Below are 26,261 nucleotides of genomic sequence, written 5' to 3' on the forward strand. Positions count from 1 at the left end.
GTCAGGGTTAAGGTATGGTGTCAAGTTTAGGGTGACTTGGTCTCCGTACCGGCTCTGGCTCCCCCTCTGCGGCCTCGCTTAGCCGGGGTCCTGTCCCTGTCCTCAGAGCTGATCAGCTTCCTTTTCCCAGAGGGGCCAGGGGTGAGGGGGCTGGCCCCCCCTGTGATCCCCCTGCGTCTCCTCTTCCCCTCCACCAGGTTATCTGTGGAAGACAGCGCCATAGAATGTACTCATTATATCTCTACTTCAATCTGTGGGGGCGGGCACAGCAATGTCACACATCATCACACTTGACACGGAAATGACACTAACATTTAACCCCACTTCTGTTTGATGAAACACTCAGCAGATTCTTCCTGTATGAAGGAATCACTGTTTTCACAGAGACTTGGGAGTCTTTATCAAGCTATGTGAAACGTAGAGATGACTCAACTCAAACTTAAGAGGAGTAATGTAATATATTTCCTTATTGGGCAGTGCTCACATTATACCATTATCATGCCAACCCAACCTGTACTGTTTTTATTTAACCGGGTAAGTTGACTGAGAACACATTCTCATTTACAGAAACGACCTGGGTAATAGTTACAGGGGAGAGAAGTGGAGATGAATGAGCAAATTGGAAGCTGGGGATGATTAGGTGGTCATGATGGTATGAGGGTCAGATTGGGAATTTAGCCAGGACACCAGGGTTAACACCCCTACTCTTATAATAAGTGCCATGGGATCTTTTAGTGACCACAGAGAGTCAGGACACCCGTTTAACGTCCCATCCGAAAGACTGCACCCTACACAGGGCAATGTCCCCAATCACTGCCCTGGGGCATTGGGATATTTTTTATTATTTTTTTAGACCAGAGAAAAGAGTACCTCCTACTGGCCCTCTTTACACCACTTCGTCGCATCTGGTCTCCCATCCAGGGACCACCCAGGACCAACCCTGCTTAGCTTCAGAAGCAAGCCAGCAGTGGGATGCTGGGTGGTATGCTACAGTGCTAGGTCCAATCATTTAGTTTCACACTGTCCTTTCCAGAAGAGTTCCAGCAACTATTGTGTTAGCGTAACCAGGCCAGTGCAGTACATCTCGGCTCAGTGTGGAAAGGGTACTTGTGGTTCTTGCCAGGGCACGGCTATATGGTTCTCACTTAGTCAATCCTCAAAGCTTTGTGTTTGTCTTACCCAGGCTGATATCAGAGGCCTTGGCCAGGGGTGTGGAGGGCTCATAGGGTCCCAGGCCGTACTGTTCTCTCAGCCTGTTGCCTTGCTCCATGGTCAGGATGACAGAACTGCGGCTGTACCACTGCCTCTCTACAGCTGTAGTGGCTGTAGTCTGGCCCTCCCTCTCTACAGCTGTAGTCTGGCCCTCCCTCTCTACAGCTGTAGTCTGGCCCTGCTTCTCCACACTGTAGAACAAGTCCTTGCCCTCCTTCTTGTAGCCCTTCACTCGACCTGGGGAGACAAGGCAAAGCCAGAGAAGGGTTGATAAGCAGTCAAATTTGCATCATATCAGCTACATGGAGAAAAACAGTCAATTGAAGAGAGACTACAGTACACTGATGTTAACATTCCACTGAAGATCCATTACATTTGTGGAGAGTCAGGATCACCAATGTGCCGGAGCTTCTTTTCCATTTAAAGACAGAATTGGGAAAAGGGCCAACCACATGAAGGGAAATGAGTTTACAGTGACAGCCTGACCTCTTCTCAGCCATGGGTCTGTGTTGAGACTCGAATTGTCTTATTTTTCTATCCTCCACTCCAAACCCATTCCAACCCCATTCTCTCTTCTCCTGTCCTGCGTCCAGATTCTCCACACGTGTTTTCACACTCCCCGTCATGCGTTTAACCATGGGAGAAACTTCCTCCAGTTAATGCTTACACCAAACCAATCATATGCTTTTAAATCCATGTCAGGGATTGTTCAAGTGGAAACTTTGAGAGTGCAAACAATCTGTCCTCCCTTTTCCCCTTCTCATGCCGCTTTCAAAACAACTGGGAACTCTCTGACTTCCGACTTTATTACTTTCAAAACTACTGGGAACGAGGAAAGAAAACGAGCTTGGACTGGGAAAAATCTATTTGAACGGTCATTCCAACTCAGGTCTCTTTCTAGAGCTCCGACTTTCCGACCTGAAGATCACTGACGTCATGATTTGACCTCATATTTTTCAGAGTTCCCAGTTGTTTTGAACGCAGAATCACCTGTGCTGAAGTACTCGTCCTCCAGCAGTGCCGTGACCTCAGTGTCCAGGGGGATGGGGTCGCACAGCAGGATGTCCTTGCCCGTGACCTCGCACTCATAGCTGTCATCGAAGAGCAGCCGGTAACGCCCCTCGCCCAGGTCCTTGGTGATGCGGCCTGAGTAGAAGTAGCCGTTGCTGGACCACTTGGCCACCACGCGAAGCCCCACGAAGCTGCTCCCAGCTGGGCTGCTTTCATCTTGGGAAATGGTGGTGAGGAGAGATGTGGAGGAGTGGCTGGGGACCACTGGGCTGTCTGGGATGTGCGGGGTGGGACACAGGCGGGTGTAGGGCTCATCCTCGGAGGACGACAGTGGTTGGCCGCGGGCATTGGCACGAGGGACTCCGGCACCCCTGAGTCAATAGGACAAAGAGCACCATCAACATTTTGAACATTACAGACATATGTTTAGAAACGTTATGTAAAGAATAGATCAGCGTTACTCCTCCAGTGGAACAGACCAGTCATGTTCTATATACTGCACATTTCTTCAAGTAGTGCTTTTAAGTTTGGGCTCCTTTTAGTCAATAAGAAACATACATGTTAGACAGGGACAGCTGTGTTGCATTGAGATGATTAGTGAAGACAGGAAAAGGAGACAGCTGTGTTGCATTGAGATGATTAGTGAAGACAGGAAAAGGAGACAGCTGTGTTGCATTGAGATGATTAGTGAAGACAGGAAAAGGATAATGTCAGCAGGGACCCTGTGGGATTGGAGACAAATACCTGGGCTACTGCAGCTCTCTAGAAACAGCAGGATGGAGGATCCTTGTTCTAAAGCTAGGAACCCAAAATGTTCCATTTCTGTACTCAATTCTAAGGTTTCATTAAACTATCTCAGTGTCTCATCTCAGATTGACTTGTTTTCAAAATGGAAGCCTAAAGGTTGGAAAAAATGTACACGCACCCACACATGTTTTAGAATGCTGAATGATGTCGGGAAGCAACCAACTCCCATGCGTCCATGCGTTGCACACCGGTTGAATCACGTTGCATTACTATTTTGGGAAGGCACAATTGGCTACGTACGTGCTGGCGTGGATGTAGTTGTGTTTGTTCATGCACCTAATGTCTGCTTTTGATGATGTCACTAGGTGTTTCTGAAACTCTGACCCACTACAGCTCCAGTGGCGTCCCTAGACAGGGCTCACCTGGACAGGGGTGAGCGGGACGGAGGTCTGCCCCTCCTGGCTCTTCCGCGGGGCGTCAATGGGGTGAAGGCTCGTGACCCATGGAGTCCTTGAACTCTCTCTCTCATGAACTCTGACCCTGCCGTTTGACCCCTGTGGCCCCTCTGCTGTGGCCCACTCCCCCTCCTGGGGCTGCAGACAGAGAGGGACAGGGAAGGATGAATCATCCCATAAAAGCTGAACTAAGGTCAGTTTTGTATTTTTCCTTATGATGGTTGGGTTAGCTGATCCTAGATCTATGCCCAGGCCAAGTTCTACCAAGAGAAGGACGGTCAGTACAGCAGAAATGGGGCAGCTGATGGATACCCCTATTGTGACCATATGGGCTGGTCCATCTAGGGGAGCAGTTGTGGATAGGGCCTTAGATTAACTTATCTGGTTGTTGAGTTGGGGGGTTGTGGCAGAGGGGTAGTTAGACAGTGGCCAAAGTCAAAGACTGACATATGCATGCATACCTGTCAACACGTAAGAGTGGTTAAAAGCATAGACATAGAATGTCACTTCTAGTAATTATATTTCTATGGTTAAGAGGGTACTTAGATACTGAACCCTTGTTTAGTATAGGAATTATTTAGTTTCTCTGATGTTTGTTGTTGACAGGTGTGAAAATGTGCATGCAAAGACAACAGAGATTAAGACTAAGAAATAAGCAGAATAAATAGTGTTAGAGCATGGATATAGATCATGTTACAGAAGACTAGACTGAGGGCCACTCATTACAAGAAGGCAGTCACTAGACGGAAAAGGTCAATTCAGATCAGGAAATTAACTGCATGCATCATAAAAATAAAAAAAACAATCCAATTCAAACCCATGTCCATTACAGTACCTGGCAGACTTGGCCCCTCGGCTGGGCGGCATGATAAACTCGGGGCCCCTCTGGGCAGGACCCATGACTATGCTGGTGCCCCCGGAGCTGTGCTGCAGGCTGGAAGCTTTGGAGGACAGAGAGCTGACATCACCCAGGTCACCGGAGGTCATGGAGCTGCCGGTGCGACATGGAGAGATGTCGCTTTCCAACACACGGCTGTCCACCACCGGCTCCTCCGACTCCTGAGGAAGAGAAAGAACACACACACACACACACACACACACACAGTGAGGCGTAATCAATGTCAAAAAGAAAGAGTTGAAAGGTCTATGAGCTAAATGGCTTGGTCCCCACCTCAGTGACCTTACAGTCCACCTCTCTCCCGTCCTCGTAGTACACGTCTGTGATGATGCGTGTGACCGTTGTCCGCACTTCCTGAATGGTCCGCACGTGTCTGCGATGGGCGGGACCAGCAGCTGCCCTCGAGGGTGGGGTCTCTGGCTCGCCCTGTAACACAGAAGGGGGTGGAGTTAACCCTTGACCGTCAGAATGCGTTCTTCGATTACACCCATCAGGGGCTGTATGCATCAAGTATCTCAGAGCAGAAGTGCTGATCTAGGATCAGTTGTGCCTGATGAATAAGATTACATGGGCAGGTTGGACCAGATCCTAGATCAGCACCCCTGAGACATTTGATACATTCAGCCCTTGATCTGCTACAAGGTCACTCCAGTTTTATATTCTGTCAGAGATAAAATCATAAAATACAATAAGCAATTGTCAATTTATGAATTTAATTTCAAACAGGATGCCAATCTTGATCTGCTAACCGTTAAGGAGTAGGGGCTAGCAGAAGGGACAATGGTTGTTTCTGTTATTCGGACATGTTATTATTGTTCCATTTTGACATTGTAAGAAGGACAGGAGGTGTGATGTAACTAAGGACCCTTACGCTGGCTGCTGGAGACCTGGGGCCAGCCGCTTCAAAGCTGGTCTGCTGAAACGCCACTCTCTGACAAAGCTAGAGTCAGAGAGGAGGAAGCAAAAGGACACATGAGACAAGCAAGGTTGGATGAAGAGAGTGTAAGAAAGAGGGAGGGGGGCGACAAAACAGCAGGACATGAGACAGGCAAGGTGGATGAAGGGAGTGAGAGAGAAACAACAAAACAGGAGAACATGAGACAAGCAAGATTGATGAAAAGAAAGAGAGAACAAGGGGGGGGATGTTGGTTAGGCTAGAAGAATAACAGACAGGAATCTCATCACTTTCTATCCCCTTGCAATATGATCAACCATATCCTTGTAGCTAACCCAGTGGCTCTTACCTTACTGGGTGAACTGGGAGAGATGGTGTTGTCAAAGCTTGTCTGCTGGGACACGGCCCTCTGTCTGATGGCAGCGGCTCTGGTGGGGGTGGATGGCTCTGGGGGCCCACACGGCTCTCTATCCCCAGCTGCGGTGCCTTTTTGTGGTGTTTTCACTGCTGGACGGCCTGGGGTGGATGGTTCAGCAGGAGGCTCTTTCTCTCTGAGCCCCAATGGCAACGTATGCTTCACTTCCTGGCGGGGGCTGGAGAGGGGCTCAGATTGGCTGATGCATTCCAGGGAGAGAGAGGGGATGGAGGGTCTTTGGGAGCTTTTCTGCTGTGAGGGTGAGCTGAACAGTTCCCCTCTGTGAAAGGTGAGAGAGACATTTCATATGTTAATATAACAATCAACCACTTTCATTGTGTGGTGAGCGTTCAAGAGCCAAAATGGCTGCCGTGCATCACCCAGAGGGGCGCTACACATGGATGGGGTGAGTCCCTACACTGTAAAGCACTTTCAGGACGAATAGAAATACATGTATGCACATATAAATATACCGTGCCTTCAGAAAGTATTCATATCCCTTAAATTATTCCACATGTTGTTGTTTTACAGCCGGAAATAAAAATGGATTAAATACATTTGTTTTCTCACCCATCTACACACAATACTCCATAATGACAAAGCGAAAACATATTTTTTGAAACTTTTGAAAATTAAATACAGACAGCTCTCATTTACATAAGTACTCACACCCCTGAGTCAATACTTTGTAGAAGCACCGTTGGAAGTGATTACACCTGGATTGTGCAACATTTGCCTATTATTATTTTCATAATTCTTCAAGCTCCGTCAAATTGGTTGTTGATCATTGCTAGACAACCATTTTCAGGTCTTGCCGTAGATTTAAGTCAAAACTGTAACTTGGCCACTCAGGAACATTCACTCTCTTCTTGGTAAGCAACTCCGATGTAGATTTGGCCTTGTATTTTAGGTTATTGTCCTGCTAAAAGGTGAATTCATCTCCCAGTGTCTGGTGGAAAGCAGACTGAACCAGGTTTTCCTCTAGGATTTTCCCTGTGCTTAGCTTCATTACGTTTATTTTTTATCCTGAAACTCCCCAGTCCTGAAGCATACCCATAACAGCCAGCACTATGACTGAAATAGAGTGGTACTCAGTAATGTGTTGTAAAGGATTTGCCCCAAACATATCACTTTGTATTCAGGACAAAAAGTGAATTGCTTTGCCACATGTTTAGCAGTATTACTTTGGTACCTTGTTGCAAACAGGATGCATGTTTTGGAATATCTGAATTCTGTACAGGCTTCCTTTTTTTCACTCTGTCATTTAGGTTAGTATTGTGGAGTAGCTACAATGTTGTTGATCCATCCTCAGTTTTCTATCACAGCCATGAAACTAACTGTTTTAAAAAGTCACCATTGGCCTCCCCATGATGAAATCCCTGAGCGGTTTCCTTCCTCTCCGGAAACTGAGTTAGGAAGGACAGCTATATCTTTGTAGTGACTGGGTGTATTGATACACCATCCAAAGTGTAATTAATAACTTCACCAGGCTCAAAGGGATATTCAATGTCTGCCCCTTTTCTCTCTTTTTTTTTTACCCATCTACCAATAGGTGACCTTGGCGAGGCATTGGAAAACCTCCCTGGTGGTTGAATCTGTCTGAAATGTTATGTTCAACTGAGGGACCTTACAGACAATTGTATGAGTGGGGTACAGAGATGAGGTAGTCATTAAAAAGTATGTTCACCACTATTATTGCACACAGAGTGAGTCCATGCAACTTATTATGTGACTTGTTCAGCACATTTTTACTCCTGAACTTATTTAGGCTTTCCATAACAAAGGGGTTGAATACTTATTGACTCAAGACATTTCAGCTTTTCATTTTTAATGAATTAGTTAAAATGTAAAAAGTTAGAATTCCCCTTTGACATTATGGGGTATTGCGTGTAGGCTGGTGACAAAAAAAGATTCATTTAATTCATTTTAAATTCAAGTTGTAACACAACACAATGTGGAGAAAGTCAAGGGGTTTGAATACTTTCTGAAGGGAATGTATATAAACGTATAGAACGGCTGATATCATCCTTTGCCAAATGTTAATAAAGGTTTCAATATTGCCTCTGTAGTCCTGTAATGGTAGGACAGGGAAGCAGGTCCAACTAGGGCTGTGGTGTGTTGTGTGGACACCTTGAAAAAGACCTTGTTATAACACCTCGACAGGACAAAACCAAACAGAGCCTCCATCTCTCTAAGGGGGCATGAATGGTACCCAAAATAGCAGAGAAGTAGGTCTCTCTCACACGCACACACACTCAACCTACTTCCTGAATTCTAAAGATATACCAGGACAGGTAGAGGGCTATCAAGGTCAAATGGACACAAGATTGGAGCAGACAATTAATGTCCCTTGTTTATCCCAATCGGACATACCGTGAAACTCTAATTAATAGCATGGGTGTTTTTTTCACTCAACACAACAGGCGCTTATTAGAGACAGGTGACTATTTGAGCTAAACTACTATTTCCTTAATAATGCACACAGCTTTTGCTCACTTGCATAGTTAATTCACTTCTAGCATTTTAATAAATGTTCTTCATTTTCTGCACTAATGTGTTATCATTGGACAAGCTGCTATTTGAGACTAGATTTAATTGAAGTTTTACAGGACTTTAAAACAGAAGGGATACTCTGAGGCCACAATAGACATTAGGCTTGTGTTACTACTAGGCTCTCATTTCAGCCAGCAGGTGGAGCTATTATACTGGGAATCAACTGACTATACTTCAGGTTGGCACCAAATGCTCAGAGACAAACCTTAGTTTTTGAAGGCGTGCTGACAAGAACTATCCTGATCATGCAACCGAAGAGATCAGTCCGAAACTGGGAGGTAGCCTACAATCCAAATTTGTCCACTAAGAAACGCTCGTTTTAAGGTTTGCATTGCGCAACATTTTTAAAATGTTGTGCCACACTGACCTGATTAACACAACCCATGTCAGAGGCCATACGCGTTGTTTACCTGACAGGGGTTCCAGGGTCACTGGGATGGGCCTCGGCCTGGTCCTCCATCACCTGTCTGTGGGCCTCCCTCACCCTGCTGAACACAGAGGGGCTGGAAAGGGGGCTGGGGACAGGGACACTGGTCATACAACAAGCCAATGGTATGTCATGAAATTGCCTTGCAATGCAGTATTCTCCATTTCCTTGAGGAAGAACGGAAATGTGTCTTTATACTAGAACCAAACCCCCTGAGAGACACACGCGGAGACACCCTGAGCAGTCCCTTACTAGAAGGCAAAACGGCAGGAGTCGGCATCTAGGATACGGACACCAGCAACCCCCCAGCGAATTCAAAACTATTTTCGTAACCCGAGTGTCAACTCAACTGTGCATGGTAAAAGGATGAGCACTCACCACTCACCCAGAGACGGCGCTCCTAGTGGCTGGAGACTAATGCAGGGAAACTTAAATCAGTTCTACCAAATTTCTATCAACATGTTAAATATGCAACCAGAGGGGAAAAAAATTCTAGATCACCTGTACTCCATACACAGAGGCGTGTACCAAGCTCTCCCTCCATTTGGTAAATCTGACCACAACTCTATCCTCCTGATTCCTGCTTACAAGCAAACATTAAAGCAGGTAACACCAGTGACTCAGTCTATAAAAAAAGTGGTCAGATGAAGTAAATGCTAAACTACAGGACTGTTTTGCTCACAGACTGGAACATGTTCCGGGATTCTTCCGATGGCATTGAGGAATACACCACATTATTCACTGGCTTTATCAATAAGTGCATCGAGGATGTCGTCCCCAGTGACTGTACGTACATACCCCAACCAGAAGCCATGGATTACAGGCAACATTCGCGCTGAGCTAAAGGGTAGAGCTGCCGCTTTCAAGGTGCGGGACTCTAACCCGGAAGCTTACAAGAAATCCTGCTATGCCCTACAACGAACCATCAAACAGGCAAAGCGTCAATACAAGGCTAAGATTGAATCATACTACACCGGCTCTGACACTCGTCTTATATGGCAGGGCTTGCAAACTATTACAGACTACAAAGGGAAGCACAACTGCGAGCTGCCCAGTGACCCAAGCCTACCAGACGAGCTAAATCACTTCTATGCTCGCTTTGAGGCATGCATGAGAGCATCAGCTGTTCCGGACGACTGTGTGATCACGCTCTCCGTAGCCGACGTGAGCAAGACCTTCAACATACACAAGAGGTCAACATACACAAGACTGCGGGGCCAGACGGTGTACCAGGACGTGTGCTCCGGGCATGTGCTGGCCAACTAACAGGTGTCTTCACTAACATTTTCAACATGTCCCTGATTGAGTTTGTAATACCAACATGTTTCAAGCAGACCACCATAGTCCCTGTGCCCAAAATCACAAAGGCAACCTGCCTAAACGACTACAGACCCGTAGCACTCACTTCCGTAGCCACGAAATGCTTTGAAAGGATGGTAATGGCTCACATCAACACCATTATCCCAGAAACCTTAGACCCACTCCAATTTGCATACCGCCCAAACAGATCCACAGAATATACAATCTCTATTGCACTCCACACTGCCCTTTCCCACCTCGACAAAAGGAACACTTATGTGAGAATGCCATTCATTGACTACAGCTCAGCATTCAACACCATAGTACCCTCAAAGCTCATCACTAAGCTAAGGATCCTGGGACTAAACACCTCCCTCTGCAACTGGATCCTGGACTTCCTGATGGGACGCCCCCAGGTGGTGAGGGTAGGTAGCAACACATCTGCCACGCTGATCCTCAACACAGGAGTTCCACAGGGGTGCGTGCTCAGTCCCCTCCTGTACTACCTGTTCACCCACGACTGCATGGCCAGGCACAACTCCAACACCATCATTAAGTTTGCAGATAACACAACAGTGAACACCTGATCACCGACAACGACGAGACAGCCTATAGGGAGGTCAGAGACCTGACCGGGTGGTGCCAGAATAACAACCTATCCCTCAACATAACCAAGACTAAGGAAATGATTGTGGACTACAGGAAAAGTAGGACCGAGCACGCCCCCATTCTCATCGATGGGGCTGTAGTGGAGCAGGTTCCTTGGTGTCCACATCAACAAACTAGAATGGTCCAAACACACCAAGACAGTCGTGAAGAGGGCATGACAAACCTATTCCCCCTCAGGAAACTAAAAAGATATGGCATGGGTCCTCAGATCCTCAAAAGGTTCTACAGCTGCAACATCGAGAGCATCCTGACTTGACTAGTTGCATCACTGCCTGGTACGGCAATTGCTCGGCCTCTGCCTGCAAGGCACTTTCAGAGGGTAGTGCGTACGGCCCAGCACATCACTGGGGCTAAGCTGCCTGCCATCCAGGACCTCTACACCAGGCGGTGTCAGAGGAAGGCCCTAAAAATTGTCAAAGACCCCAGCCACCCCAGTCATAGACTGTTCTCTCTACTACCGCATGGCAAGCGGTATTGAAGTGCCAAGTCTATACCCCAAAGCCATAAGACTCATGAACAGGTAATCAAATGGCTACCCGGACTAGTTGCATTGTGTTCCCCCCCCCCAAACCCTCTTTTTACGCTGCTACTACTCTCTGTTTATCATATATGCATAGTCACTTTAACTACAGTGGGGCAAAAAAGTATTTAGTCAGCCACCAATTGTGCAAGTTCTCCCACTTAAAAAGATGAGAGAGGCCTGTAATTTTCATCATAGGTACAAAAGGAGAAGAAAAAAAATCCAGAAAATCACATTGTAGGATTTTTAATGAATTTATTTGCAAATGATGGTGGAAAATAAGTATTTGGTAAATAACAAAACTTTATCTCAATACTTTGTTGTATACCCTTTGTTGGCAATGACAGAGGTCAAATGTTTTCTGTAAGTCTTCACAAGGTTTTCCCACACTGTTGCTGGTATTTTGGCCCATTCCTCCATGCAGATCTCCTCTAGAGCAGTGATGTTTAGGGGCTGTTGCTGGGCAACAAGGACTTTCAACTCCCTCCAAAGATTTTCTATGGGGTTGAGATCTGGAGACTGGCTAGTCCACTCCAGGACCTTGAAATGCTTCTTACGAAGCCACTCCTTCGTTGCCCGGGCGGTGTGTTTGGGATCATTGTCATGCTGAAAGACCCAGCCACGTTTCATCTTCAATGCCCTTGCTGATGGAAGGAGGTTTTCACTCAAAATCTCACGATACATGGCCCCATTCATTGTCCTCTAAACACGACAAGTTGAGTTTTTACCAAAAAGTTATATTTTGGTTTCATCTGACCATATGACATTCTCCCAATCTTCTTCTGGATCATCCAAATGCTCTAACAAACTTCAGACGGGCCTGGACATGTACTGGCTTAAGCAGGGGGACACGTCTGGCACTGCAGGATTTGAGTCCCTGGCGGCATAGTGTGTTACTGATGGTAGGCTTTGTTACTTTGGTCCCAGCTCTCTGCAGGTCATTCACTAGGTCCCCCTGTGTGGTTCTGGGATTTTTGCTCACCGTTCTTGTGATCACGGGGTGAGATCTAGCGTGGAGCCCCAGATCGAGGGAGATTATCAGTGGTCTTGTATGTCTTCCATTTCCTAATAATTGCTCCCACAGTTGATTTCTTCAAACCAAGCTGCTTACCTATTGCAGATTCAGTCTTCCCAGCCTGGTGAAGGTCTACAATTTTGTTTCTGGTGTCCTTTGACAGTTCTTTGGTCTTGGCCATAGTGGAGTTTGGAGTGTGACTGTTTGAGGTTGTGGACAGGTGTCTTTTATACTGATAACAAGTTCAAACAGGTGCCATTAATACAGCTAACGAGTGGAGGACAGAGGAGCCTCTTAAAGAAGAAGTTAAAAAGATGAGAGGTCTGTGAGAGCCAGAAATCTTGCTTGCTTGTGTACAGGTCTGAGAGCCAGAAATCTTGCTTGTTTGTAGGTGACCAAATACTTATTTTCCACCATAATTTGCAAATAAATTCATAATGTGATTTTCTGGATTTCTTTTTCTCATTTTGTCAGTCATAGTTGAAGTGTACCTATGATGAAAATTACAGGCCTCTCATCTTTTGAAGCGGGAGAACTTGCACAATTGTTGGCTGACTAAATACTTTTTTGCCCCACTGTATATATTCATGTACATACTACCTCAATTGGGCCGACCAACCAGTGCTCCTGCACATTGGCTAACCGGGCTATCTGCATTGTGTCCCGCCACCCACCAACCCCTCTTTTACACCACTGCTACTCTCTGTTCATCATATGTGCATAGTCACTTTAACCATATGTACATACTACCTCAAATCAGCCTGACTAACCGGTGTCTGTATGTAGTCTCGCTACTTTTATGGCCTCGCTACTGTATATAGCTTGTCTTTTTACTGTGGTTTTATTTTGTTGTTCACCTAACACCTTTTTTGCACTATTGGTTAAAGCCTGTAAGTAAGCATTTCACTAAGGTCTACAGTGAAATGTTGTATTCGTGACAAATAAACTTGTTTGAGTTGATACAAACCATGGAAACCAAATGACCTGACAAAGTCAGGTAATACATGTATACGTAAATACATTTAAATATACGCAAATAAATGCAAATATCAGCCATGATCATTCACTGACGGTTGTAACATACTGTATTAAGCATCTTTGTATATATACACATTATTCTATAATATTCTCAACAGTGCTCTTATTTGGGGTACAGTTGTGAACAAAAAGGCATCCCAGTATGAAAAAAGTATGAAAATGTATGCACACACACTACTGTAAGTGGCTCTGGATAAGAGTGTCTGCTAAATGACTAAAATGTAAACAAAATAATATTAAATGAAGCTGAATCGTGATAATGAGATGTAGGAATCCATTTGGGACACAGTCAAATCCCAGGCAGGGGAAAAAGCCTGAAATCAGGCTGCCTTGCATAGAAACCAAAGCGGGTTACCTGGTTACAGCCTTGACAACGGTGGTAACCTTGGAGACAGAGCCTTCCTCGTCTGATTGCGGTGGCTCTGGGAGGAAAAGAAAAGTGTTTAATTTGGTGTTTTGGGGGGTTGAACAAAATAAATAAACAAACAAACTGAGATGTCTATTCTTGCAGTAAAGGTGTGAGAGTCAGCAGATGTCACATTTCTATACATCAATGGATACGCTTCAGTAGTCATATGAAACCCTTTTAATTCTATGTACACAGTTGTTGGATATTGTTTGATGCTGTTTGCATTTTCTATGGACGACCGTACCATCTGAAAGATAGTCCCTTGTCCCTCCATGGTATCAACACACAGATTCACAAGAAAATAACATACAGATGTCTTGAACATCCATAGGCAAACAAAAAGGTCACATACGTGGTCATATCACGTTTATAAGCAGGCATTGGAATATAAACCATTACAACAGCTATAATTCCTATTCCATTGGTAATAACGTGGTAACCCAGCAGGCCTTAATGAGTAATGTTATTTTTCTTGTCTTTTGTAGGTTCTAAACAGGCCAAACACTTAGGTAATGACACCATAATGTCTTTGTATTGTGGATCTTTATTTGATTGTCATGTTTCCCCCACAGCTCCCTATGCTGGGATCTCCACTGGGCCAGTACTGACTGGCAATTTAGAATTACACCCACCTGTGTGGTCTTGTTGTGACATTGATTGCCATTGCCTTGCACGCTGAAGGGCTCATACCCCAAACGTTTGTGCGGCAATAAAAATTTCAATTTAAGTTTATTTACCGGAGTGCTGTCCTATTTCTGTTCTTTGAATAATGTGGTAATAACACATTAATAATCAGCCTATAACAGCTCTTACTCTGCAGGCTGAAGTGTTCTGAGCTGCCCTCCTCCACAGGGGTCACCAGCTTCATCCGCAAACTCAGTTTCCCATCAGCCCCGTCGGCCGTGTCCTCGCCACTCTCCCCCGCCGTGATTTCGCTGGTCGCCATGGCCGTCTCCGTGGAAACATCACCCACCGCCGCGGACTTCTCAGAGAAGGAAGTCATGTCTGAGGAAAACAAAAAGAGCCGACGACCACCACGATGTAATCTGGCTCAGATTAGAGCCTCTCTGGGGGATCCTACTAGCGAACCATGATATTGGAATGATGAGGTGACTGGGAGAACAACTGTGTTTGTGTAAAGGGTGTGGGTGCGACAAAGAGAGAGAGTATGTGTGTGTGTGTGTGTACCTGAGTGGGTGAATCGGAGAGAGAGGGTGAGTGTGTGTTGATGTATGAGGGCGAGTGTGTGTGTGTGGGATAGAGAGTGAGTGTGAAGTGATGTGTGAGACTATATAGGTTGGTGGTTAGAATACTTTGCTTCAGTTCACATGGTAAAGCTGGCTATGGAGAGAGCCAGTTGATAGTATTTCTTGAGGGGGAGGAACCCACCAATCGGAGTGCTGTGTCTTGGTGTCTGCTTCAACTGGCTGATCAGAGGGGGAGTGGCACTCACAGGAGGGCCAATCAGCTCGCCTTCTTTGGGGAGAGTGAAGTGGAATGGAATCTCTGCAGAGGACAAATATTAATACAAACAAAAACCATTACGATCTCTGAACAGACAAATGACGACAGGCTTATATAGCCCTGGTAGCCCAATGGATTTACTGCAGGGACAAAACACTTTGAATTCAATATTTATTGAATCACTTCAAAAGCTGTTAAATCAATAAGCAAAAATACACGTTTTTGAACAACCCCCCCCATCCCACACATACCCCTGGTGACCTACCCCACCCCATCCCACACATACCCCTGGTGACCTAACCCACCCCATACATACCCCTGGTGACCTACCCCACCACATCCCACACATACCCCTGGTGACCCCCCACCCCATCCTAAACATACCCCTGGTGTTCCCCACCACCCCATCCTAAACATACCCCTGGTGCTCCCCACCACCCCATCCTAAACATACCCCTGGTGTTCCCCACCACCCCATCCATGCCTTCCTCCTGGCTACTCCAACCTCGGCCAACAGCTCCCCCCAGCTACTCGCCCAAGCCTCTCCAGGTTCTCCTTTACCCAAATCCAGATAGCAGATGTTCTGAAAGAGCTGCAAAACCTGGACCCGTACAAATCAGCTGGGCTTGAGAATCTGGACCCTCTATTTCTGAAACTATCCGCCGCCATTGTCGCAACCCCTATTACCAGTCTGTTCAACCTCTCTTTCATATCGTCTGAGATCCCCAAGGATTGGAAAGCTGCCGCAGTCATCCCCCTCTTCAAAGGGGGAGACACCCTGGACCCAAACTGTTACAGACCTATATCCATCCTGCCCTGCCTATCTAAGGTCTTCGAAAGCCAAGTCAACAAACAGGTCACTGAACATCTCGAATCCCACCGTACCTTCTCCGCTGTACAATCTGGTTTCCGAGCCGGTCACGGGTGCACCTCAGCCACGCTCAAGGTACTAAACGATATCATAACCGCCATCGATAAAAGACAGTACTGTGCAGCCGTCTTCATCGACCTGGCCAAGGCTTTCGACTCTGTCAATCACCATATTCTTATCGGCAGACTCAGTAGCCTCGGTTTTTCTAATGACTGCCTTGCCTGGTTCACCAACTACTTTGCAGACAGAGTTCAGTGTGTCAAATCGGAGGGCATGTTGTCCGGTCCTCTGGCAGTCTCTATGGGGGTACCACAGGGTTCAATTCTCGGGCCGACTCTTTTCTCTGTATATATCAATGATGTTGCTCTTGCTGCGGGCGATTCCCTGATCCACCTCTACGCAGACGACACCATTCCGTATACTTCCGGCCCTTCCTTGGACACTGTGCTATCTAACCTCCAAACGAGCTTCAACGCCATACAACAAATCAAATCAAATTTATTTATATAGCCCTTCGTACATCAGCTGATATCTCAAAGTGCTGTACAGAAACCCAGCCTAAAACCCCAAACAGCAAGCAATGCAGGTGTAGAAGCACAACACTCCTTCCGTGGCCTCCAACTGCTCTTAAACGCTAGTAAAACCAAATGCATGCTTTTCAACCGTTCGCTGCCTGCACCCGCACGCCCGACTAGCATCACCACCCTGAATGGTTCCGACCTAGAATATGTGGACATCAAAAAGTACCTAGGTGTCTGGCTAGACTGTAAACTCTCCTTCCAGACTCATATCAAACATCTCCAATCTAAAATCAAATCTAGAGTCAGCTTTCTATTCCGCAACAAAGCCTCCTTCACTCACACCGCCAAACTTACCCTAGTAAAACTGACTATCCTACCGATCCTCGACTTCGGCGATGTCATCTACAAAATAGCTTCCAACACTCTACTCAGCAAACTGGATGCAGTTTATCACAGTGCCATCCGTTTTGTTACTAAAGCACCTTATACCACCCACCACTGCGACCTGTATGCTCTAGTCGGCTGGCCCTCGCTACATATTCGTCGCCAGACCCACTGGCTCCAGGTCATCTACAAGTCCATGCTAGGTAAAGCTCCGGCTTATCTCAGTTCACTGGTCACGATGGCAACACCCACCCGTAGCACGCGCTCCAGCAGGTGTATCTCACTGATCATCCCTAAAGCCAACACCTAATTTGGCCGCCTTTCGTTCCAGTTCTCTGCTGCCTGTGACTGGAACGAATTACAAAAATCACTGAAGTTGGAGAATTTTATCTCCCTCACCAACTTCAAACATCTGCTATCTGAGCAGCTAACCGATCGCTGCAGCTGTACATAGTCTATCAGTAAATAGCCCACCCAATTTACCTACCTCATCCCCATACTGTTTATATTTATTTACTTTTCTGCTCTTTTGCACACAAGTATCTCTACCTGTACATGACCATCTGATCATTTATCACTCCAGTGTTAATCTGCAAAAATTGTAATTATTCACCTACCTCCTCATGCACACAATGTATATAGACTATTTTTTCTTCTTCTGTGTTATTGACTTGTTAATTGTTTACTCCATGTGTAACTCTGTGTTGTCTGTTCACACTGCTATGCTTTATCTTGGCCAGGTCGCAGTTGTAAATGAGAACTTGTTCTCAACTAGCCTACCTGGTTAAATAAAGGTGAAATAAATAAAATAAATCAATAAAAACATACCGGTGTTCCCCCCACCACCCCATCCCAAACATACCCCTGGTGTTCCCCCCCCCCACCCCATCCCAAACATACCCCTGGTGTTTCCCCCCACCACCCAATCCCAAACATACCCCTGGTGTTTCCCCCCCCCCCACCACCCCATCCCAAACATACCCCTGGTGTTCCCCCCACCCCATCCCAAACATACCCCTGGTGTTCCCCCACCCCATCCCAAACATACCCCTGGTGTTCCCCCCCCACCCATCCCAAACATACCCCTGGTGTTTCCCCCCACCACCCCATCCCAAACATACCCCTGGTGTTCCCCCCCACCCCATCCCAAACATACCCCTGGTGACCCACCCCCACCCCATCCCAAACATACCCCTGGTGTTTCCCCCCACCACCCCATCCCAAACATACCCCTGGTGACCCCCCCCACCCCATCCCAAACATACCCCTGGACCCACCCCCCCCCCCCATCCCAAACATACCCCTGGTGTTCCCCCCCCCCCACCCCATCCCAAACATACCCCTGGTGACCATACCCCTGGTGAACCCAAACATACCCCTGGTGACCCACCCAAACATACCCCTGGTGACCCACCCAAACATACCCCTGGTGACCCACCCAAACATACCCCTGGTGACCCACCCAAACATACCCCTGGTGACCCACCCAAACATACCCCTGGTGACCCACCCAAACATACCCCTGGTGACCCACCCAAACATACCCCTGGTGACCCAAACATACCCCCCAACCCAAACATACCCCTGGTGACCCCCCAACCCAAACATACCCCTGGTGACCCATACCCAAACCCAAACATACCCCTGGTGACCAACCCAAACATACCCCTGGTGACCCACCCAAACATACCCCTGGTGACCCACCCAAACATACCCCTGGTGACCCACCCAACCCAAACATACCCCTGGTGACCCACCCCAACCCAAACATACCCCTGGTGACCCACCCCAACCCAAACATACCCCTGGTGACCCACCCCAACCCAAACATACCCCTGGTGACCCACCCCAACCCAAACATACCCCTGGTGACCCACCCCAACCCAAACATACCCCTGGTGACCCACCCCAACCCAAACATACCCCTGGTGACCCACCCCAACCCAAACAACCCCTGGTGACCCACCCCAACCCAAACATACCCCTGGTGACCCACCCCAACCCAAACATACCCCTGGTGACCCACCCCAACCCAAACATACCCCTGGTGACCCACCCCAACCCAAACATACCCCTGGTGACCCACAACCCAAAACCCAAACAAACCCCCTGGTGACCCACCCCAACCCAAACATACCCCTGGTGACCCACCCCAACCCAAACATACCCCTGGTGACCCAAACCCCAACCCAAACATACCCCTGGTGACCCACCCCAACCCAAACATACCCCTGGTGACCCACCCCAACCCAAACATACCCCTGGTGACCCACCCCAACCCAAACATACCCCTGGTGACCCACCCCAACCCAAACATACCCCTGGTGACCCACCCCATCCCCCAACCCAAACATACCCCTGGTGACCCACCCCATCCCCCAACCTCGGTCTACACACAATATATTGGACAAAAACAAACTTCTATCTACTTCATGGATTCTTAATAGTCTTTCATCGTTTCCTTGTGTCCTCGCTCCTCAAAACGCATTGGAGGTGAGGGAAGAAGGTCTGAGGTTCCTCCCCTCTGATCTTTTCCTACAATGTGTTTTGAGAAGGAAAGAAAGAAGAGAGGACACAAGGAATCAAGGAAATGCTAGAGTCACCTGATATCTCCACAGGCATCTAGGCCTCTCACCTCCAGAGCTGTCACTGAGGCTCTTGTCTCGGAGCCCCTCTGCTTCCCTAGACCCTTCCTTATCAGCCTGGGTGAGTCCGATTGGTACCAGCTGGGTGTCCTTCAGCTGTGACCCTGTGCCATTGGACGACACTGACCCCCGCCGGCTTGCCACTGGCTGAGACGTGCCCATGTTAGACGGCGACTTCACTTCCTTCTCCAGTAGCTGGGAGCTCCTCTCGCTCTCCTCAAGCACAATGATGCTGCTGCAGCTCTCCTCCTCTCCTACTCCTCCCTTGCTCCTGGAGTGCGAGACAGGGAACTTCCCTATTTTTTCCTCTTCTTCCTCCATGGGCTCTGGAGAAAGCACCTGGCTCTGAGAGAGAGACAGATAGAGGCCTGAGCCCTCAGGCCCCAACGTGCTGTCGTGCTGCTTCTCTCCCCCCTTCTCCATCCCTTCTTCATCTGCTTTGTTTTTCTCCTTTGGGCTGTTGGTAGCAGTGCCTCCACGCTCCTGCGGTAAAGACTGTATGGATTTAGACGGGTCCCGGTTTTTCTGTGAGCTCGTCGGGCTTCCCCCTCCTCCTGCTTCTTCTACATCTCTCCTTCCTCCTCCATCTCTTCTGGAGTCTACACAAACACCTGGACTCGGAGAGAGAGCCTTCACTGATCCCACGTGAGACATCTGTGGGAAAACAGACTGGGATTGAGACTGAGACAGGGAGGCTAAACTACAGGCAGCGCTAATCGAGGAAGAAGGCGTCTCCTGCACACAGCTGCTAGGGGTGAATAAGTCTATGGTTTCAAGCTTCTGTTGGGAGGAAGGAGAGGGGGAAGAGGCCTTGGCATCCTGCTTCTGAGAACTATCTGTTTTGGTCACATTGATACCATCGTCGCCTATATTCACGTTGCGTACATTCAAGGTTGTCTGTTTGTGCGGGTCAGACTTCTGTGAAGTGTTACATTCCTCTCTCCTGGTACTTTCCCCGCTAGTCTTCAGTAAGTCAGGCACCTGAGGAACTTTAGGCAAAATAGCAGGTGTTTTTGGGTCGGAGGGGACCCCGTTACTTTCTCTCTTCTGGCTGTTACGTGAAATCACAGAGTCACTGGTGTCTATCCGTAGGCGTCCGTCCAGACCTTCTTCTATCTGTGTAGCCTGACTGTCCTCCTCGACATCCTTCCCCCCAGCCTGCATGGAAGCCTGCTGGGCCAGACTACAGCTCTGAGTATTCACAGACAGCTCCAGTTGGAAAGAATCAGTCACAGAGTGTTCTCGGTCAGTTGTTGTGGGTGCTTTGGACTGTGCGGGTGCAGCGGCCATCTTGGGTGAGCTTGAATCCAGTGCTGTGGGTTGGGATGATGATGTCACTTTCCTGCTGTGCGTCTCTTGTGGAGCTATGCTACTGCTTCCAGCCTCTTGGCTCTGGGTTGGGACAAATACATCCTTTGGAAAGGGAAAAAGAAGAAACTAAATTGGTGTTTTATGAACCTATAGGACTTAACCTGATTGAATAATGAGATTCTTGATCATCATAATAAACCAACATAATCCATAATAAGGGAAGAATAAAGAGAGAAATGGAGACCAGGGATCTACCCTTATATGTGGTACCATGTGGCTCAGTTGGTAGAGCACGGCACTTGCAACGCCAGGGTTGTGGGTTCAAATGCCACGTGGGGACTAGTAGGAGAAAATAATAGTAGGAAAATGTATGCACTCAATACTGTGAGTCACTCTGGACAAGTGTGTCTGCTAAACCACTAAAATTTCAATTTAAAAAATGTATAGATATAGTTACATTCAAAGGTGAAAGTTGTGTACAGAAAAATGTAAAGACTTCATTCTTGCCTAATACTTTCTAAAAGTATATAATCATACAATTTAGAACAAACTGTTTAGTAAAAACATACACCGTAAGCAACATACTGTGTGTCAGACTTTGAGGGAACATGTACTTGTGGTTGTTCCACCTAGCTATCTTAAGATGAATCCACTAACTGTATGTCACTCTGGATAAGAGCGTCTGCTAAATGACTAAACTGTCAAAAAAATAATACTAGGCTCATCCATACTGAGAAGACGTCATCTAATGCACAATTTGGTTGTTCCCCACCATGCTTTCATTTTGGTACAGCCCAAACCCTTACATGATTATCAGCTGTTGTCAAACACACATTGGTCTGAGTTCCTACTACATGAAAAGCCATGCGTATGACATCCAGGCATTTAAAGCAAACTACATTTTCGAAATGACTCATACTATAAAACATGATATTTTTCACATTCCCAAACAGCCTCCTATTTAGTACGCAAAAACGGATAACCGGACACGGCCATTGAGTTCAGTGCTAACTGAATCTATTTTTCCCCCACTATCTGGTCAATAGATTAAAGATACGTACATGAGAGAACTCAGGCTGGGTAGGCAGAGAGAGGGTCCTCTCCAACACAAAACCTGGGGAGTTCTGGGATACTGGGGTGGATGCCGAGGGGTGTGACTTAGGAGCTGGGTCCATGTCCATTGGCTCCTCCTCCTTACCATCCGATTGGTCCTCCGGAGGCATAGACGTGTCCATTGGTTCGTCGGCACCTGCGGGGTTACCAGAAGTCTATCACTGAGTTCTATTTTTCAGAATAGAAACTAAAACAACTGACATGTCAACTGGATAAAAGAAAGTTTAGTTACCCAGTTCATTTTCTTGTCCTGTCGGTGAATTGGGGACGATGAAAGGTGTTTGGCTCAAGTTTTCCTGGGTGGGTGCTACAAACTCAGAGTTTCTATAGGAAGGGAAAACAAAAATGAATGCAACAATCATTCTTCCTCTGATGAGGACAAAACAGAATCGCTGGCTGTGTTCAGTAGGGACAAACGTTTTGAAATGGTAAAGTACTACCTCAACTTGACCAATTGGAACACAGATTTTCCTATTGTCCTACTGAACACAACCCAGGCCAACCCAAACAACAGGGCAACTACTCCAGGGCTGCAAACTCGTGATGGGCCCAAAAAGGTGACACTTTTTATTTGCACTGAAAACATGCAAAAAAAAATCCCTGCCAGGGGGAAAGGCAGGTTTTAACTAATTAAAAACAAATAATATGATCTACATGATCAGTATAAATATTGCACTTGGGAAAAAAATCTTCTTCAAGTAGAAATATAATGCCTGTTTGTTTCATTTTTGCTCTATTATAGTGGCCAATATATACATCGATCAAGTGATCAAGTGCACAAGGTTACGTGTGCAAAAATAACTTTCACTGAGTAAAAAAATATATAATCCTCCCTCACTCACACACATGTGTTACTGTCAAGTTCAACACAACAAAAACAATATCTTTGGGCTACACTGAATAATGTTACATTGTACACTTTCTGCCTGTGGACATCTGTTCTACAATGTGCCAGGAAAAGTGAGAGGGAAAGTGTGTCGTGTTCCTTTCACCTCTATTTTCATTCTGAAAATTAACCACATACTGTAGAGGGGAAACATTAGTTAACATTTCACACAGATTTCAGGGTCCAGTAAGCAACTAACGCGTTATAATTTGAGGAACGGCAAGGAGTCGAATATCAGTTGATACTATAGCGAATTGGTTAGGTTACTAATGTTAGCTAGCTAACGTTAGCTGTCTGACTTTATTAGCAAGCTAATTTTCACACCATAAACTCAATTGCTTGATCAGATGAGTTGACTAATGTTGCTCAATATTTCTCTGGCTAGTGTTGGTAAAGTAGGGGTAGAGCTTTAAAACACAGACGTGCATTATGGGTAACGTAGTAAGTTAACTTTCGGTCTTGAATGCAATTGTGTGTGACGGGGATGTGGCCGGACTGTTTTGCTCCGTTTGCCCACTATTTTATTTTGTCATTCGGACTACCTCAAATGATGTACAAGTTTTAATAAAAGCTAACTACTTCAGTGGAATTCCAGGCTAACACGTCATTAGCAGAGGATAAGATCCCCAAATGTGAGAATTACCCCAGAGCATCCATACATTGCTCTGGCCTTGGAGCTAGCAAGTGAAGGCTCCCCCTGAGCCGTCCCGACTACGGTCTGGAGGGGAGGCAAGAAAGGTAACACTAGCTAACGTATAATTCGATCCAGCTAGCAAGATACATAACAATACTAATACTTATTCCACCACACTCTCTCCCTCACCTCAAACTTTCCAAATGCCAGTTGTTTTCCGGTTACAGCTCATGACATACGCTTCATCACCCCGTCTCCGTGGTCAGGCTTCTCGCCTAACGTACCTCTTCTTTCTCGTTCAGGGGGCGCGCTGCTGTAACTGGCGCGCTGCCTTTCCAGAGCGCGCGCTGATGCTGTAACTAGTCAATTGTTTGTCTCCTCTTTCTTCAGTCGCGTGCTGCGCTGCATTCTATTGTTATGTAAACGATCTGCTGAGCCTTGGATACAGACAGTATTGCTCCAAACGCGCATCACTCGATCGTTAAGGCCAGTAGTGATCCAACCCCCCAAAACTTTTCTCATCTGATCTACATGAATCATGTAGGTCACCTATTTTGGCTTCAAAACGGCGAATTTCACCGAAAGGTGACTAGTTTGCATCCCTGCAACTCAGTGGGAGTGTGCAGTATAGTATTGAGGCGAGAGAAGTCTTACTGGGAGAGGCTCTCCTGCACCAGGGTGCCCTGCCCAGAGAGGTGCAGCAGACGCAGGGTGTGGGCAGGGGTCAGGGTGGGCACGCCTTGGTTCTCTGCCTCTGACATTGTGCTGTCCACCCCTGTGCCTACAGAGAGAGAGAGAACTCCATTATCATCTGTTAATTTTGTGATCAATTGTTCATGTCAACTGTTGATAACAGTTGTGACTGCTCACCTTCAAATTGTTTTGTGAACAACAGACTACACTTGTTTTAACCTCTTCTAACAAGAGCTGCTCAAACTGGAGAAGTGCTGTAAGCCCTGGCAGTATATGTCTATAACACAGACAGATAGTTTGGATGGGTGGATAGATGGACGGCCCACCTGTCTTGTCAGTGTCGAAGAGGTCCTCCTGAGAGGACAGCAGCTCAGAGTCGTCCCCTTTGGGATCCTGGTCCTCGGAGGCCTGCAGGCCCTGGGAGTGGAGCAAAGCCTGGACACTCAGTTCCCGGCCGGCACGACCCAGGGGCTCCGACGAGCTGCTAGAGCTCACCTCCGACCTGGGGCAAGAACCAGACACTTTATTTAACTCATGCACAATTCCAAATCAACGCTTAGACCTTTTATTTACTTCTGGAGATCTGAGAGAAGTTGATGTGTAAAGCAATATGGTGAACATTCCACCTAGCCTATTGGGCAAGTTAGACTCATCACCATATTGTTTACATCTATCAAATCTTCCCAGAGCTCCACAGGTGCATAATATATTGTCTAGGAGTCGATTTGGGATTGAGCAACAGAACTAGCATGTGTAAATCTGTGAGGTATGGATCGATCATTTTGGGGCCGAATCCTTGCTTTATAAAATGACTACCAATGTCCCACCAACATCAATGTGTGATTCACGTGAATCTTCCAATTAAGGTGTGCACTTTTCATGTTCAGATTCAGCCCTTCTTATTAAAAGGCCCAATGCAGCCGTTTTGATCTCAATATCAAATCATTTCTGGGTAACAATTAAGTATCTTACTGTGAATATTTTCAATTAAAATAGTCAAAAGAAACAAAAATAGCTTTTTTCTAAAAAGCTATTTCCCAGCTAGGACTGTCTGGGAGGGGAAAACTAGCTGTTAATGGTAGAGAGGTTTGGAACTCTTATTGGTCTATTAAATAATTAACTGACTGGTGATGTCACCAGGCAGGTGAAAACTTCATCCCACCAAAACAGGCAGAAATTTCAGGCGGCCTTTTCAAACAACTCTTACGCTAAAAGGGCATCATCATAATTTTCACAATTTCAGTATTATTCAAACCAGACAATGATGAAATGTATATAAAACACAGGAAATCATATTTTGGACTGCACTGGACCTTTAAAGCTTGACTCTCGAGCCCTTGTGGTACACAGAGGCTTTATGATTAAATATGATCTTGTAGGTACGCATCCTGGATATGGATATTCTCACCTCTTGGATTTTCTGTCCTGACTGCCTGAAGGCAAGCCCCTGGTTGTGTTCTTCTGTTCACCTAGTGACAACAAAACAATGACAAGTCAACAAAATATGTTTAACTTTGGTCAACATTTCAACTGGGTCCAATTCACTGCAGCAAAACATTTTGCAATGTAAAATAAAAATATGTCTGTGTTCTTATTCTTCATGAACATGTTCAGGGTCATATTCATTAGGCACACTGTAGCAAAACATTTTGCAACAGAAAATGAAATAAAAGCTAATTTCTTACTGGACAAGTTCAGGTAGTTCCTTTCCATTTTCCTCAGAAGTTCAGTTTGTTGCCTAATGAATACGACCCAGGTAATACTACCCTGTTTCTCCCCGTTTAAAATGGTTTTCCACCTACTAAACACGACCATGGACTCAAGAGAAGTAAAGAAAACTTAGTATTGTTACCTGGCTGGTTGTGTCTCTGGCTGTCTGTCTGGGCAGCAGTAGGGCTCTCCTCCTCCTGACTGTTCCCCACCACGTCACCCGGACCCTGGCTCTCAGAAAGCTCCAGAAAACCTAACTTGGACACTCCCCCTAAAATACACACAACATAAACATGCACAGCTCAAAATCATGATTCATGAAATGCAATACTGACCTGGAGATGACGAAAAAGTGGCAGAGCCTAAAAATAATGTTTCCAACAAGAGCATTGATGGAGCATTTCAAAACTTACACAGCTACAGTATATTATCTCAGAGACACATCTCAAATGGTTATTTCTTTCTC

At 46.4% G+C, this 26,261-nt stretch overlaps 2 protein-coding genes across 6 annotated transcripts in view; one reads left to right on the plus strand and one right to left on the minus strand.

Moving 5' to 3' along the window:
• tubgcp4 (tubulin, gamma complex associated protein 4) overlaps window positions 1-3,486 on the plus strand; it is a 45,086-nt gene extending 41,600 nt beyond the window's left edge. The window contains exon 18 of the mRNA XM_042318610.1: window positions 3,364-3,486. Coding sequence (XP_042174544.1) covers window positions 3,364-3,406 — 43 coding nt within the window. The 3' untranslated portion in view covers window positions 3,407-3,486. The remainder of the gene's footprint in view (window positions 1-3,363) is intronic.
• tp53bp1 (tumor protein p53 binding protein, 1) overlaps window positions 1-26,261 on the minus strand; it is a 34,806-nt gene that overhangs the window by 6,220 nt on the left and 2,325 nt on the right. The window contains exons 5-23 of one of the 5 annotated variants that reach the window (XM_042318603.1): window positions 25,938-26,066; window positions 25,494-25,554; window positions 24,412-24,587; window positions 24,047-24,173; window positions 22,105-22,196; window positions 21,821-22,008; window positions 19,439-20,861; window positions 14,953-15,069; window positions 14,377-14,568; window positions 13,510-13,576; window positions 8,597-8,701; window positions 5,568-5,913; window positions 5,195-5,263; window positions 4,597-4,749; window positions 4,261-4,484; window positions 3,393-3,563; window positions 2,203-2,594; window positions 1,180-1,449; window positions 50-202 (exon numbers count right to left, since the gene is read on the minus strand). In XM_042318603.1, coding sequence (XP_042174537.1) covers window positions 50-202; window positions 1,180-1,449; window positions 2,203-2,594; window positions 3,393-3,563; window positions 4,261-4,484; window positions 4,597-4,749; window positions 5,195-5,263; window positions 5,568-5,913; window positions 8,597-8,701; window positions 13,510-13,576; window positions 14,377-14,568; window positions 14,953-15,069; window positions 19,439-20,861; window positions 21,821-22,008; window positions 22,105-22,196; window positions 24,047-24,173; window positions 24,412-24,587; window positions 25,494-25,554; window positions 25,938-26,066 — 4,455 coding nt within the window. Of the gene's footprint in view, window positions 1-49; window positions 203-1,179; window positions 1,450-2,202; window positions 2,595-3,392; window positions 3,564-4,260; window positions 4,485-4,596; window positions 4,750-5,194; window positions 5,264-5,567; window positions 5,914-8,596; window positions 8,702-13,509; window positions 13,577-14,376; window positions 14,569-14,952; window positions 15,070-19,438; window positions 20,862-21,820; window positions 22,009-22,104; window positions 22,197-23,581; window positions 23,702-24,046; window positions 24,174-24,411; window positions 24,588-25,493; window positions 25,555-25,937; window positions 26,067-26,261 lie in introns of those variants that run through there. The other 4 variants (XM_042318605.1, XM_042318604.1, XM_042318606.1 and 1 more) reach the window with 4 other exon arrangements.

This window comes from Oncorhynchus tshawytscha, unplaced genomic scaffold (assembly GCF_018296145.1).
Source record: "Oncorhynchus tshawytscha isolate Ot180627B unplaced genomic scaffold, Otsh_v2.0 Un_scaffold_530_pilon_pilon, whole genome shotgun sequence".
In the NCBI taxonomy this organism is placed as follows: domain Eukaryota; kingdom Metazoa; phylum Chordata; class Actinopteri; order Salmoniformes; family Salmonidae; genus Oncorhynchus; species Oncorhynchus tshawytscha.